At 41.5% G+C, this 17,215-nt stretch overlaps 1 protein-coding gene across 1 annotated transcript in view; it reads right to left on the reverse strand.

Moving 5' to 3' along the window:
• Positions 1–14,147, reverse strand: part of LOC114647296 (glutaminyl-peptide cyclotransferase-like) — a 48,338-nt gene extending 34,191 nt beyond the window's left edge. The window contains exon 1 of the mRNA XM_028795973.2: positions 13,402–14,147. Coding sequence (XP_028651806.2) covers positions 13,402–13,596 — 195 coding nt within the window. The 5' untranslated portion in view covers positions 13,597–14,147. The remainder of the gene's footprint in view (positions 1–13,401) is intronic.
• Between the last annotated feature and the right edge of the window lie 3,068 nt (positions 14,148–17,215).

Below are 17,215 nucleotides of genomic sequence, written 5' to 3' on the forward strand. Positions count from 1 at the left end.
AAATTCAGAATATTTGTTGTTCACGTCGGCAGCTGGGAACATTTATACTCAAGCAGATTCTCATATTAATATGTCCACAATCATTTCATTTTCAGAGAGTCGGTTGGCATTCAGCAGAAGCAAAGGATTTAGCGACGGACATTTCAATTCACTTTAATAATTCAATCCTATCCAACTACCTGATTAGGTGAACGGATTAATTTGATTTGTCTGATTCATCCATAATAAAAAAAGAAAACCTTTCTAGTCCTCTTTGAATGAGTTGCAAATTCATTTTTTAGTTCATTGTAATTTTTTTCTTTTATATTTATTAAATTACACATTAAACATTCTAGTAGATAGTGTATAATATTAACTTCTTTGAAGCCATGATAATATAGTGAAAATGCATAATTAAAATGAGACACCAAGTTTGAGAATCTTATGTGAACAAGAATTGTTACTGAGAACAGTCCATCAGCCAGTTTGAAGGAGAGAGAATGAGAACCACGTGAGGCTGAACTGAATTAAGTGGACTTCATGATGTGGATGGATACAAAGGAAGCCCTGTGTGAAACAGATAAACAAATATACAGTATAACAACAGTTTATTTCTACTGCAGATGTTCATACATGAAAGTAGCTCAAAGTTTCTTTACAATAATAATAGCTAAACAGAGTTACAAAAGAAAGTAAAAAGGAAAGAACAGTAATTTTGTAACAGTAGAGAGTCATAATGTTCAGCTTAATAACAAATTATGGTCAGATGGCCAGGGAAGAAAGGAAAATAAATCAGAGAGAGAGAGAGAAATAGATAGAAAGTGCACTATAAAATAGATAAACAGCCAGATGAATAGAAAAGGCACTATAGGATATTGATTAGACAGACAGACAGACAGACATGAAAGGGAGTTTATAATGAACAGACAAACAGGTATAAACAGGTACTATACAACAGATAGAAAGAAAGATAAAAAGCCTAGATAGACAGACAGATAGAAAAAAAAAAGAAAGATAAAAAGCCAGGATATATAGACAGATAGAAAGAAAAAAAGAAAGAAAGATAAAAAGCCAGGATAGACAGAAAGAAAGAAAAAAAGAAAGATAAAAAGCCAGGATAGACAGAAAGAAGAAAAAAAAAAGAGAAAGATAAAAAGCCAGGATAGACAGAAAGAAAGATAAAAAGTCAGGATAGACAGAAAGAAAAAAAAAAAAAAGAAAGATAAAAAGCCAGGATAGACAGAAAGAAAGAAAAAAAGAAAGATAAAAAGCCAGGATAGACAGAAAGAAAGAAAGAAAAAAAAAGAAAGAAAAAAAGCCAGGAAAAAAAGAAAGAAAGAAAAAAAAAAAAAAAAAAAAAAAAAGAAAGATAAAAAGCCAGGATAGACAGAAAGAAAGAAAGAAAAAAAAAGAAAGATAAAAAACCAGGATAGACAGAAAGAAAGAAAAAAAAAGAAAGATAAAAAGCCAGGATAGACAGAAAGAAAGAAAAAAAAAAGAAAGATAAAAAGCCAGGATAGACAGAAAGATAGAAAAAAAAGAAAGATAAAAAGCCAGGATAGACAGATAGATAGAAAGAAAAAAAGAAAGATAAAAAGCCAGGATAGACAGATAGATAGAAAGAAAAAAAGAAAGATAAAAAGCCAGGATAGACAGATAGAAAGAAAAAGGAAAGATAAAAGCCAGGATAGACAGATAGATAGAAAGAAAAAGGAAAGATAAAAGCCAGGATAGACAGATAGATAGACAGGACAGATGAAAGGCACTATACGATAGACAGACAAGACACTGTAAGATACATAGATGGATAGAAAAGGCCCTACATATTAGAAAACAGGTCATGTGAAATGATGATTTAATTAAGTATATAAAAAGGCAGTTACATTACAAAAGAAATGGCACTAGAAATACATAAAGATAGAAAAGGCACTACATTGTGTAATAGATAAGGTCCTATAGAATATTCAGATAAAAAGAGAATGCACAAAATAGAAGACACTAAATATTTAAAAAGGCACTATATAAACAAAAGAAACAGATTGACAGGCAGACAGATACAAAAGGCACTATACAATCCACAGATGGATTAAAAGACAGAAAAAGCAGTATGTAACCAATAAAGGCACTATATAATTAAGAGATAAATAAAGAGGATACTATATAATAAAAAGATACATAGATAGAAAGTAAAGGAACTATAAAAATCCACAGATAGATAAATAGACAGACAAAAACACTATATAATATAGATAGATAACATATGGAAACAGGGAAATAAAAATATGAAACTTAATGCACTCAGTTTTAACAAATTGTGTTTCTTACACGTATACATAGAAGACACATTACATTTCCCAAAATATCCAAATCAAATCATATCCATCCATTTCCTGACGCCAGCCCTGCTCACTTCTCTCCTATCCTCTCAGGTGGAGGTGCGCTCTCTATCCCTGGTGCTCCCTCAGCGCCTCATCAGGGCTCAGATTTATAAAACTTTGCGCATGCACAAAAGAGGGATTGAAATGCGTGTGTACACAACTTTTCATGCAAACATCAGGATTTATAAAAGAAAACATGATGGGAAGGAACAACAGTATATTTACAGCAACTCTGACCCATGATACCTCACATTTTGAAGAAATTGTGATGTGATGACCCCCCTTGATTAAGTAGGGAAATGCAGTCAAAGCAGCTAAATGACATTTTCTGTCTCAATTATTCATATCACCAAGACCATTAATAGCATATGTAATTGACTTGACAAACATATTATACTCAAAAGTAATAAATATTACAAACAGTTTTTAGTTTCCTTTTAAGAGGGCCAATGGCTTGTGTATTTGTACTGAAGAACTTTTTTTGGGGTTTTGCGTGGAATGAAACCTATTTCACACTTGAAATCGACAAAGGTTTTATAAATGAGACCCCAGACCAGGTTAAGTGTAGAAACATGGGAGGAAAGCCAGACCAACTTGACAAAGATTCTCCTTTAATTTCAGCAGATCACCACCTATTCCTGAGAGCCTCCTGGCAGTGCTGATAAAGAACGTGTTTAGTAATGACAGCCATAATAGAAGTGCCCACCCCTCAATTCCGTGCTGTAGAGGGGGCCGCCTACAGTTCCTGGCACAAACCACATCATGAACAGCTAGACTGCTCAGCACCTCCTCCCTACACAGAAGTTGCTTGGGGGTTTAATTTACCTCAGGAATTTAGTGGGATTTTATATGCACCAGCTGTTATTTTCTGGGCTTGAGACCACCATCATGGTTTGGTCCTCCTCCTTGTGGTATTCAGGCTGGGCGCATAGGGGAAGCTGTTGGAATCAAATTGTGGTGTGCGTGATTTTCACAGTACAGCTAGAAGTGGTTCAGTGAGGGTGCCTGAATTCCCTAGGAGCAGAGACCCCCCATGAGGTTGAACCTACACTGCACAGCCCTGCATCGTCCGGTCACATGTCACCTGGACCTTTTGTAACAAGTAGGTGCTGGTTAGAGAGGGCATACACTGTACTCTTACTCTGCCACATAGAAAGAGATTCTGAAAGATGTGGAGGACCACCGTGGCTGCAGGTTTTCATTCTAACCCTTTTTTAATGAGTGCCCTGTTTGTACTGCTAATTAACTTCTTGTGAATTCATTTTAATTGAATTGCTAAGATTTGTTCCCCTGAATGTCTTCATCGTTCCTCTGAATTTCTTCTTTCTTTCCTTAAATAACACCCAAACAGAAATGAAAATGTGAAGTGAGGGAGCCGACAGAAGACCAACTAAGTCAGGGGCCTCAAACTCCAACCAATTTCACTCCAACCAGCTACTTAATGAGGTGCCAAGTCTTGTCGTTCATTAAACTCGTTCTTTAATTCCATGGCTTGTTTGCTGCTCTCATTGTGTAATAGCAGACATTTCCGAAATTGTTGATTTTCTTCTTTTCTAAGAGCACCGTTAAAATGTTTTTGGGGACCTGAGAAGATTGTCATCCCTGAGACCTTCATCTTTCTTTATTTTCAGATATTATATAATGGACACCAGTTGTTTTGGCTCATTTTGTATCTCATTATTGTTTGGGCTGCTAATTAAGGAAAAAGAAACAATGAAGGGGTCTGAGCCTTCAAGAGCAGGTCAATTAAAATTAGTTCAAAAGAAGTTAATTAGCGTCAAGAACAGGTCACTGATTAAGAGAAGGGTGAGAATGAAAACCTGCAGCCATAGTGGTCCTCCAGGGACCGGACTTGGCGACCCCTGTCCTAATGGTCAATTCCCTTAGCTAATCTTTAATTACCCATGTTTAAATGCTAATTGGTTATTAGAGAAACCTTTATAATTGCATTAGCACTGATGAAATCTGTTATTCAGTTCATTTAGGTACTTGGCATTCCTAACGTAATGCTCTGGGTTCAGAAATAACCAAAATGAAACACCATTCTCAAGAAACATGCCAGTTGTATTGTGTTTTTGCAAAATGAAGGCTACTCCTTAACTAACAGTGGTGGGGACGCTGGCACACGCATGTTGCTGCCGCTCCTCCCCGGTTATCAACAATTTTTGCTAAAATTTGCGTTAAACTTTTTGCAATTGTTCACTTTCTTTTTATTGTAAGTATAGTTCATGGATGTAATTGACTCAAACTGTGTTGATTTGGATTTACTTTTATGGACTTTGCCTTGAGTGGGCATTTGCAGCCTTGGAGACAACCGAATCTTTCTGTGGCACACTGGACGAGCCCTATGGACATTCCTTTGCACCGTGGGCGATCTATGAGCCGGGGATGGTCTCTCTTTTTAAACTCTGTCTTCTTGATTATAATTTATACACTGGATTGCTCAGGATTCCTCCTTTACATGCTTAATGGCTAAGAAGTGATCTGAGGTTTACACCCAACTGGATGCGGCTCTGTGCGATCCCGCCTGTAATACCCAGCGTTATATGTATGTGGCTGTATGTTGGAACCTCCGAATTTTGGTATCTTATATCTCTTACTATGCTTTTTCTGCTGCGTGCTGCTCATTTGCGCCTCCTGTCTCACCTTCTCCACTGTGCGGTTTCTCTGCCACTATCAGATAAGTATTGCTCTCTACTATGCTAAAATACTCTCGTGACAAACTCCTACATATTAAACAGTTTGTCCAGAGCAAATGGTCAGACTGGAATGTCCTAAAAGACAATGGTATTGTGCGGCGCCCAAAATATTTACATCGCGGGTCAGGTCTCCGCCACAGTCAGGCTGCGAATGAAAAGTTTCACTGCAGCATTTGCTCAGGAATATGCCGTCCTACTCATGGCTTTGGAAATAGGAGCGTCAGTGTGCCAAATCTGCAATATGTTAAAATAAACTCTGGTCATGGATCTGCGCACAACGAACCCACATCGGCTAATATTGCACGGTTTCACTCAAGATCTCTTAATGGCAAAGCACTGGTGCTGTCAGAATTCATTACAGACTCCAACCTTGACTTGCTATGCTTAACAGAAACTTGGCAAAAACCAAATGATTTTACATCTGTCACGGAGGTGACTCCACCTGGATACATTCACTTCACGGAGCCTCGCAGCTCAAGAAAAGGCGGAGGAGTCGCAGTAATTGCTAGATCGAAGTTAAACATCAAAAGAATCTCCATTGATGGTGCATTGTCTTTCGAGTGTCTGGCTCATCAGCTAATAACAAAATCCGGTCCGGTCTCACTTATTGTTGTCTATTGTCCCCTGAAATACAATGTGTCTTTTTTGGCTGATCTGACTGAATTATTAACCCACTTAAGTTCATTTTCCCCAGAGAGTCATTCTTCTTGGTGATTTCAACATCCATATTGACATTACTACATGTAAACTAAGAAATGAATTCCCATCCTTGCTGGACTGTTTTGACTTGGTGCAGCATGTTGATTTTCCCACCCACTCTGGTGGTCATATACTGGACCTGATCTGCACATCTGGATTATCTGTCGGCAACACTTACAGCAGTGATTTGGGACTCTCCGACCATAAAGCAGCACTATTCACTGTCTCATTACCTCTCCCTTCTCTTGCCTGTAAACGTCAAATTTCTTTCCAAAACCTTAAAAATATCTGTCCCTCTGTTCTTGCTGGATCCATTTCTGATCTTTTTCTGTCTTCACCTATTCCATCAACACTAGATAAGTCTTATTGACCACTATAACACAGCCCTTCATTCACCACTCGATAAAACAGCTCCTTTAAAACATAAGGAGGTTTCCTTTAAGCGATCAGCTCCATGGTATAACTCTGAGCTACAATCTATGAAAGCAACTGGCCAACGCCTTGAGAGAATGTCACGTAAGACTGGCCTCACCGTGCACATCCAGGCTTTCTCTGACCACCAAAGGCCTACAAGGGATGCACTAACTGCAGCCAACAACACACATTATGGCAAAATAATAGAAAGTGGCCACAATAACCCAAGGGTTTTGTTCTCTGTAGTTAATAAATTGGGCGGCACGGTGGCACAGTGAGTAACGCTGCTGCCTCGCAGTTAGGAGACCCGGGTTTGCCTTCCCAGGTCCTCCCTGAGTGGACTTTGCATGTTCTCCCTGTGTCTGCGTGGGTTTCCTCCCACAGTCCAAAGACATGCTGGTTAGGTGCATTGGGGATCCTAAATTGTGCTTGGTGTATGTGTGCGTGCCCTGCAGTGGGCTGGCACCCTGCCCAGGGTTTGTTTCCTGCCTTGTGCCCTGTGTTGGCTGGGATTGGCTCCAGCAGACCCCCCCGTGGATATAGCGGGTTGGATAATGGATGGATGGATAGTTAATTAATTACTTCAACCTGCATCTGGCCCAATTACATCCTCTACTGAAGTCTGTAAAACTTTTTCCGCAATAAAATTAAAGCTCTAAATAATTCAACTAACATAAATCCATCATCCATTTATATCCTTCCCTGTCTTCCCACTCCATCCAGCTCCTTTCTAAATTTTCACCAGTCACATCGGCATTTGTTAATGACCTGCTTTGTAAGATGAGACCGACTACTTGTGTACTGGACCCCATCCCCACCACACTTCTTAAATCCTGCCTTCATGCCATAATCCCGACTGTTACAACAATAATCAATACTCGACACTGGGTTTGTGCCAGCCACTTTTAAAATTGCTTCTGTAACCCCCCCATGTTAAAAAAGTCTGGTCTTGATGGTGATGATCTTAGCAATTTCCGGCCTACTTCCCACTTACCTTTCCTGTCAAAAGTTCTTGAGCGTGTTGTAGCCTCCCAACTCACCAATTACTTAACCTCTAATAACTTGATGGAACCCTTTCAGTTTGGTTTCAGGGCACAGCACAGCTGTGAAACTGCTCTGCTACGGGTAACAATGATTTGCTTATGGCAGCAGACTCTGGACAGACCAGCATATTAATTCTGTTAGACCTCAGTGCAGCATTTGACACTCAGGTCAGACATGACATCCTACTGTCCAGAATGGAGAACATGCTGGGTATCTCTGGCACTGCCCTGCAGTGGTTCAAGTCCTGTCTGACTGACTGGCAAGAGTTTGTTAGTGTTGGCAACAGCAGATCCAGCTCAGCGCCAGTCACACAAGGAGCTCCTCAGGGCTCTGTCCTCGGCCCTCTTCTCTTCTGTATTCATATGCTTCCCCTTGGCCATATTATGCGTAGCTATGGACTGGATTATCATTTTTATGCAGATGATACTCAACTCTATTACAATGTCAAAAGTGCAACTTCAGAGTTTTCTCAGCTGACAACTTCAGTCAGTCAGTCAGTGTCCAACCCGCTATATCCTAACACAGGGTCATGAGTGTCTGCTGAAGCCAATCCCAGCAACACAGGGCGCAAGGCAGGAACAAATCCTGGGCAGGGCACCAGCCCACTGCAGGGCACACACACCAAGCACACACTAGGGACAATTTAGGATCGCCAATGCACCTAACCTGCATGTCTTTGGACTGTGTGAGGAAACCCACGCAGACACAGGAGAACATGCAAACTCCACACAGGGAGGACCCAGGAAGCAAACCCGGGTCTCCTAACTGCGAGGCAGCAGCGCTACCCACTGCGCCACCGTGCTGCCCAGCTCAAAACTTGCCTCAGTGAAATTAATACCTGGATGGAGCAGAACTCTTTAAAATTAAATTACAACAAAACTGAACTCATGCAAATTGGGACTAAAGTGCAACTTAAGAAAATGAGCTCTTTATCAGTCCATCTTGGCGGTGATCTCATCAGACCTGCCTCTACTGCAAAGAATCTTGGTGTCATTTTTGATTCCTCCCTTTTTTATTCTTCCCACATAAATCACATTAAGAAACTTTCTTACTTTCACCTCCATAACATATCTCGTGTTCGCTCCTTCCTCTCCTTTTCTAATTCTGAGAAACTCGTCCCTGCTTTTATCACATCCCACATCGATTATTGTAACTCGCTGCTGGCAGGTGCCCCTTCTAATCTTCTATCACAGCTGCAGATGATTCAAAACTCATCTGTAAGAGTCCTGACACGGACCAGCAGCAGCGAGCACATCACACCCATCCTGCTTCGCCTTCACTGGCTCCCTGTGTCTTACAAGATTGAATATAAAATTAAATTAAATAACATACAAAACTTTAAATGGCCTTGCACCGGACTACATCAGTGACCTTCTCCATCGTTCTGCTCCTGTTCACCTATTAAGGTCCTCTGATTTTGGTAACCTTGTTGTGTCTCACACTAACCTGCACTCTATGGGTGACAGCAGGGCCTTCAGCTCCATACCTCCCAGACTTTGGAATGACATCCCGAAATTAATTAGATCAGCTGACTCCATTCATTCTTTTAAAAAACAACTTAAAACTCATCTATTTAGGAAGGCATTTGACTTAACATTCTGACCTTTCCTTCAGTTTACCTCTCTGTCCAGGTGCTCAGGATAATTTGTGTGTCTGTTATTTCACAAATTAGGTTTTTCTTTTAGTATTGAATTTAGTATTTTACTCTGGTTTACTCTCCTTTATTCTATTTAATGCTTTGTTTTCTGTTTCATTGTTCTATTCAGGAAAACATTTGTATCCAATGTTACATATATCCTGCTGGTTTTTTTTTTTCTAAGACTCTGAAGCGCCTTGAGCATGGGAAAGGCGCTATATACAGTAATAATGTATTATTATTAATACTCCAATATGACAGATTTCCAAGAAAATGAAGATTTCATACCTGCGGTGGGTTGGCACCCTGCCCGGGATTTGTTCCTGCCTTGTGCCCTGTGTTGGCTGGGATTGGCTCCAGCAGACCCCCGTGACCCTGTGTTCGGATTCAGCGGGTTGGAAAATGGATGGATGGATGAAGATTTCATACAAAAAATTGTCTCGAGAGAAAAGAGCAACCTGGATCTAACCAGGATAGAAAAAGACATCTGCATAAAAGGATAAGGACAACAGAGTGTGTAGTCTGAGGCTGGGTTTACTTGACGTGTGCACATGGGGCATGAGGGCTGTGAAGTTAAAATGACTTGACACTTGCTGGGTTTTCATGCTGAGCACTGACGTTTTTCTAACTCCATGGTGCCCATGTGGATGGGAAGATGGTTATGTCATTGTCAGAATGAAGAATGGAGGGATGAATATAATATAACAGGTCATCAAGGTGCAAGATAAACCTACAATTTTTATGGTGGAGATTCCAGGGACGCACCCAGCCTTGGCCCGACCTGCACGCAGTACAAAAACAAAGCAAACCGGTAATAAAACAGCAATTGAAGAATGTAATGAAAACAAATGAAATAAATGAAAACAACAATACCATCCCTGTTCCCTTCATGTGCAAAACTTCGCTGATGACACGGCAATTGTGGGCTGCATCAGGAGTGGGCAGGATGAGGAGTAGATAGATAGATACTTTATTAATCCCAAGGGGAAATTCACATATAGGGACCTCATCAAGGACTTTGTTAAATGGTGCGACTCAAACCACCTACATCTGAACACCAGCAAAACCAAGGAGCTGGTGGTGGATTTTAGGAGGCCCAGACCCCTCATGGACCCCGTAATCATCAGAGGTGACTGTGTGCAGAGGGTACAGACCTATAAATACCTGGGAGTGCAGCTGGATGATAAATTAGACTGGACTGCCAATACTGATGCCCTGTGTAAGAAAGGACAGAGCCGGTTATACTTCCTTAGAAGGCTGGCAGAATCCTTCAACATCTGCAATAAGATGCTGCAGATGTTCTATCAGACAGTTGTGGCGAGCGCCCTCTTCTACGCAGTGGTGTGCTGGGGAGGCAGCATTAAGAAGAAAGACGCCTCACACCTGGACAAACTGGTGAGGAAGGCAGGCTCTATTGTAGGCACGGAGCTGGACAGTTTAACATCTGTGGCAGAGCGACGGGCGCTGAGCAGACTCCTGTCAATCATGGAGAATCCACCGAATCCACTGAACAGGATCATCTCCAGACAGAGGAGCAGCTTCAGTGACAGACTGCTGTCACCATCCTGCTCCACTGACAGACTGAGGAGATCGTTCCTCCCCCACACTATGCGACTCTTCAATTCCACCCGGGGAGGTAAACGTTAACATTATACAAAGTTATTGTCTGTTTTTACCTGCATTTTTATCAATCTTTAATTTAATATTGTTTTTTTGTATCAGTATGCTGCTGCTGGAGTATGTGAATTTCCCCTTGGGATTAATAAAGTATCTATCTTACGGTGACTATACATTGTGGCACCCCGTCCGGGACGCCCAGGAAGACAGGAGGAGGGCTCATTCCTCCTCCAGATCGCGAGGGGGCGTCCGCCCTGGTTGTATTGGGGGCCACGGGTATAGGGCTTGGAAGCCTGTAGGGGCCCGTGGTCACCACCAGGGGGGCGTCCCCCCGCCTGAAGGACCCTGGACCCCAGTACTTCCGCCACACCAGGAAGTGCTGGAGGGAAGAAGAGAGGGAACACCTGGAGTGCTTCCCGGAGGACAGCCGGCATTTCCACGGGATTGCCGGTGTACACCTGGAATACATCCGGGTACAGATAAAAGGGGCCGCCTCCCTTCATTCGAGGCTGGAGTCGGGTGGAAGCAGGACAAGGTGCTAGAAAGAGAGGAGGAGGTGGTCCGAAGAGGCAGAGTGGTTGGCCTGGACTTTGGGGAAGATTGGGTTTTGTGGCACAATAATTGTTAAATAGTATTGTAAATAAACGTGTGTTGGGTGACATGAGCGTGTCTGCCTGTCTGTGTCTGAGCCAGTCGCCACAACATTAAATACACAAAGCACAACCAAAACACACAGTAAAGTCCACGAAAAACGGCAACAGATGAAATGTAATGATGACGATAGACAGTCCAGAGATCTGCACGTTGAATGGGAATGTAAAGATAGTCCTACTGGTAGTTCCTGAAATGGTAAAGACGGGTGGACAGGTTCAGGAGCGCTCCTTTTTTCGCAGGATGATCATGAATCCACTTACAGGCAGATGGCAAACAACCCAGACCCCAAATACAAAACGATCCAGGACAAAACAAATAAGCACAGGTAACCCAACAGAAGGCAGCCAGACAGACAGGAACTTGAAACACAAATTACAAAAACCTTGTTCCCCTTTTGGTCACCGGCCCCCTTTTTAAAAGCCGCAGTGACCTCCTTTGACCCCAACAGCCCCAGTACCCTCAGCAGAAGACCAAGCAGAGCCACTGCAGGGACTGCTGGGAGTTGCAGTTTCAAATTCAAGTAGCACCGCTACAACTTAGTAATAACATATATAATAATATATATATCCGGCGCCGCCGAGAGTGGCAGCCTTTTCAGCAGCTCCGTGTATGACTGTATGTGTATGTGTACTTTTCTACTTTTATTTTTCTATTTTTATTTATTGATCAATTGTGAATTTCCCATTGGGATTAATAAAGTATCTATCTATCTGTCTCTCTATCTAACAAGTACACTACAGCTCTTCTTCCATTAGCAGAGTCTCACTTCCTCAGTTGAGACATTGATAGGTACACGACACTGATGAACACGGTCACCTATGGGCTAGGAGACTATCAATGCATCGATTGAACAGGCTGTAACAAGTAGGAATGTGTTTTGGCCGCTGACCAAGCACACACACTTTGCATTTAGGGTCTGCACGCAGTCATACGTATAAACATGACCTTACAGGCACAAGCTTCTTCCATTTCATAATTCTTGAGACCCCTGTGCTCATGGTAACACTCAAAGGCTTTACAAATGGTTCGATCCCCATACACTCATCTGTGCCTCATCACAATTTGATCATGGAGGTCGACAGACAGCTCCTTGGACTTGATGTCCCTGAAATGTAGTGTGAATTGCAGGTCCTTACATACTCAGGTAATCGTGTGTCTTAATAAACAAAGTTCAGTCAATTCAGCTTGGCACACAGTTAGACTCGAATCAAGTTCTAGGCACACCTCAAGAAGAATTAAAGCAAGTAGAATTGCTGTGGCACTCCATATCGTGCTCAAGTCCAAAGTTCTTAATACTTACTATATAAATGAGAGATTTCAGTTTTTGATTTTTAATAAAGTTGCAAATCTTTCAAACTGTTTTCACTTTGTTATTATGGGTTGAGTGTAGATTGATGGACAAAAATGTTCATCCGTTTAAAATTAAATCTAAAAGACAAAGTGTGAACAAAGTGAAAGGCTCTGAATAATATCTGAATCCACCGTATATTGTATTTATATCACGCTTAATAGATAGATACAAAAGGCACTATATGATAGACAGACAGACAGATACGAAAGGCACTATATGATAGACAGATAGATACGAAAGGCACTATATGACAGACAGATAGATACTTTATTAATTCCAAGGGGAAAATTCACAACTTCAGTCTTGTAGCCAGTAGCAACCTATGGACTCCAGCCCATCTGGTATGGACTTTTTAATTGATTTTTACCATCATGACACTTCTCTATAATTACTCCCAGCATCCCTGGGAGTTATGGGTATTGAATAAATCCATTAGTTTTCTAAGCCTGCTTTATCCTGCACAGGATCATGGGGAAGCTGTAGCCTACCCCAGCAAGCACTGGGCACTAGACAGGAACAATCCTAGGATGAATGACTAAATGAAAAGTCCAAATCCATCCACTCACCTATCCATTTTATGAACCCTTATCTACTTTTAGGTTCGGGGACAGTCAGAACTAATCAAAGCAGCACCTGCTATAAAGCAGGAACCAGCTCTGGAGGAGACACCAGTCCAATTTTTGCATGCGCAGTCATTGCCAGCTTAGTGGAACTGCTTAACTTTTTTGGAATGTGAAACGGGAGACTACATGGAAAAAAAATCACACACAGCGGCTGGAAGGTCATGCGAAGCACATGCTGACAGACCTGCAAGGTGCTGGTCAGCCAAGTCCGAATTTCACTATCTCCTAGAGCTGTAGTGCTAACCACACCGCCACCAGACCCCAATATAAACTTATGGGAGGATCGGCAGGCAAGCGTTCTCCTTACCTTTTCCTTCTCCCATGCGCCAGGATCACGACGAACGTTACTGCTGGTTGGGACGTAGGTCAGATAGAAGCTCAGCACCCAGACTACGAGCAGCGCCACCACGCAGATACCGATGAAGATGGGAAGCCGCGATCTGCCGCACGACTGACCATTGCTGCCCGGGGGAGGCTTGGAGCGCTTGCTAGTTCTCGACATGGCCCAGCTGTCTCTTCTTCCTAAGCGATGCTCTGACTCGGCGCTTCAGCTTGAGCCACGTCATGCGCTCGTTTAAGGGACGCGAGTTCACGTTCTTTAAATAAAACAAGAACAGGGTCCAAGATCACAGCATCCGTGCGATTTGCAGGATTAAAAAGAAACGTGAGCGCGCATGACGATTGGACTTCCGTTGTCTCTCATTGCACTTCAGACTGTCAGCAGATGTTTGGGTGGTCGTAGCTCCACTAGTGGGAAGGTGTCGCTACTTTGAAATTTGGGGTCCTGTTAAATTCATGGTTTGGAATCCACCAGTGACACGCCACGTTAGAATTTTAACTTCTTCATACAACAAAACATGCTGGGTTAAAAAAAAAAAAGTACACAAAACCGTCCGTAAGTCAGCGCGATTCTAGTGTGTAGGGAGATCTAGACAAACGCGCCGAGCCGCTGATAACGTGCATTTCAGACCCGCTTCTCTCACAAAAAGCAATGCGACGTCCAACCCTCCTGCCGGTAACAGAAGTCACTAACATTGAACGAACCCAACTCAAAAAAAAAAAAGACACGCCGCGTAAACTGCACTTCCGGCTTCCTTCCGCGGCTCTGACGACGGGAACTTCTTAAAGGCGCAGGCACGCAAGTTAACTTGAAACAGAATGAGGTGTGTCGCGCAGGCACCGCAGATCGGATAGTGACAAGGTGAAAGGCTGATAATAACACACATGACACAACATCTCGCACCTGCTTTGTCCAGCAGACGACGGGGCATATCCAGACAGTATTTGGTTCTGGGCAGGAACACCTGGGCTCTGTCTAGACCAGGGGTAGGCAACGTCGGTCCTGGAGTGCCACAGTATGTGCAGGTTTTTGTTCCAACCCAGTTCCTTAACGAGAACTCAATTATTGCTGATGAAGCACAAATTGCTTAAGTGACATTTTAATGCTTCATTTTAGTGGTCTCGCTTGTTAAGGTTCTCCAACCTTAATTGCTTATTTCAATCTTAAACTGCTGCATTCAGTGTTTTAATTGCTCCTTATTAGCAATAAGATGTAAAACAGGGGTAGGCAATGTCGGTCCTGGTGAGCCGCAGTGGCTACAGGTTTTCATTCAACCCAATTGCTTAATTAGAAACCAATCATTGCCAATCTCAGACCTTATTTAATTTTATGGCTTGTTAGTCTGTGCAATGTAAGGCTCTTATATCGTAGATTTTTTTCCTTTCCAAGGATATCATCCAAATGATTTGAAGCCTAAAACAGATCATTTTCAGTCTGTCACATTTTTCTATTAAGTGTTTTATTAAATCAAACCGTGCATGATGAACACACACAGATGTAATTGGAAAAAAGCTAGCTGGAGAACTGCTGGCTGCTTTGTCTTTTACATCTTATTGCTAATAAGGAGCAATTAAAACACTGAATGCAGCAGTTTAAGATTGAAATAAGCAATTAAGGTTGGAGAACCTTAACAAGCGAGACCACTAAAATGAAGCATCAAAATGTCACTTAAGCAATATGTGCTTCATCAGCAATAATTGAGTTCTCGTTAAGGAACTGGGCTGGAACAAAAACCTGCACATACTGTGGCACTCCAGGACCGACGTTGCCTACCCCTGCTCTAGACCATAAGAGGGGCAATTTTGAAGCGCTAATAATACCCTGTCAATCACAGAGGTGTCCGACTCCGGTCCTGGAGGGTTGCAGTGGCTGCAGGTTTTCATTCTAACCACTTACTTAATCAGTGACTCGCTTTCACTGCTAATCAGCTTCTTTTAATAGCCCCGTTTTCAAGGATTTAGTCCTCTGGACCGATTCTTTTCTTCAATAAATGGCGGCCAAACAGAAATGAGACGTGAAGCGAACCAACAGATGACCAGCCAAATCGGCGCATCAAACCCCAACCAATTTCACTTCAATTAGTTTCTTAATTAGAAGCAGATTTATGTTGTTAATTAAATCCGTTACTTAATTGCATGGATTGTAGCTGCCACAGCAGACTGTTGATTTTCTGTTTTTTCTAAGAACAGCATCAAAATGTTTTGGTGACCTGAGAGATCAGCCTTTCCTTTATTTTTAGATATTGTGTGATGGGCACAGGTGAGCTGCTCATGTGTCAGCTCATTTATTTTTCTCATTATTGTTTGGCTGCTAATTAAGGAAAAAGAAACAACAAAGGGGTTTGAGTAAAGTTAATTAAAATTAAGGCAAAGGAAGTTAATTAGCAACAAAAACTGGTCACTAATTAAGAAGAGGGTTAGAATGAAAACCTGCATGCCACTGTGGCCCTCCTGGACCAGAGCTAGACACTCCTGTCCTAGAGGATTTGATGCAGCGAGTCTTGTGGAGAGTAGGGGTATCCACCATGAATTTGAGCATCAGAGGTGGCAGCACATTGCTTTGATCAGGTTAAGGTGGAGCAAAACACCACCACATGAAAACTGGAAAAGAAATCAGAGAAAAGTGGAGATTAGTCAGTCAGTCCGTCATCTTCCAACCCGCTATATTCTAACACAGGGTCACGGGGGGAGCCAATCCCAGCCAGCACAGGGTGCAAGGCAGGGCGCCAGCCCACCGCCGGGCACACACCCACACACCAAGCACATTTAGAAATATTTCTGCTTTTTCTATTGATTTAAATGCTTAACTCTCTTTTGTTGATTTCATTATACAGTACTTTGCCCTTTCTCTGTGCAGTTTTTCCCCTTGTATCTTATTAATGACAATTAAAAATGAGCAGAGCAGACACGCTGGCAAAGAACACTGCATAATCAATGGCTGCAAGTACTTTAGCATCAGACACACTAATTAATAAATAATGGATTAATTAAACAATTAGAATACCTGGAAAAGTAGAATGAAAATGAAGTTGAAAATATTGTTAAAAAGAATAAAATACATTATTCCCATATAACTGCTTGGTACATTTATATACTGTATATATATATATATAGTCCTGCGGTGGGTTGGCACCCTGCCCAGGATTGTTTCCTGCCTTGTGCCCTGTGTTGGCTGGGATTGGCTCCAGCAGACCCCCCGTGACCCTGTGTTCGGATTCAGCGGGTTGGACAATGGATGGATGGATATATATATATATATATATATATGTATATATATATATATATATATATATATATATATACTAGCAAAATACCCGCGCTTCGCAGCGGAGAAGTACTGTGTTAAAGAGGTTATGTAAACATATATATACATAAACATACTGTATATACATAAATATATACATATACACATCCAGATATATATACATATACTGTATCAACATATATATACACATACCCGCGCTTCGCAGCGGAGAAGTAGTGTGTTAAAGAGGTTATGAAAAAAAAGGAAACATTTTAAAAATAACGTAACATGATTGTCAATGTAATTGTGTTGTCATTGTTATAACTGTTGCTGTCTTTTATATATATATATATATATATATATATATATATATATATATATATATTATATATATAATATACACACACACATAAACATTTATATACATATACATATATATACATATCTACATATACACATCTACATATATATATACACACATACATAAACACACACATAAGACTTACTGAGTGAAACGGGCTTTCATTGACAATCATGT

This window comes from Erpetoichthys calabaricus, chromosome 1, assembly GCF_900747795.2.
Source record: "Erpetoichthys calabaricus chromosome 1, fErpCal1.3, whole genome shotgun sequence".
NCBI classification, from domain to species: domain Eukaryota; kingdom Metazoa; phylum Chordata; class Cladistia; order Polypteriformes; family Polypteridae; genus Erpetoichthys; species Erpetoichthys calabaricus.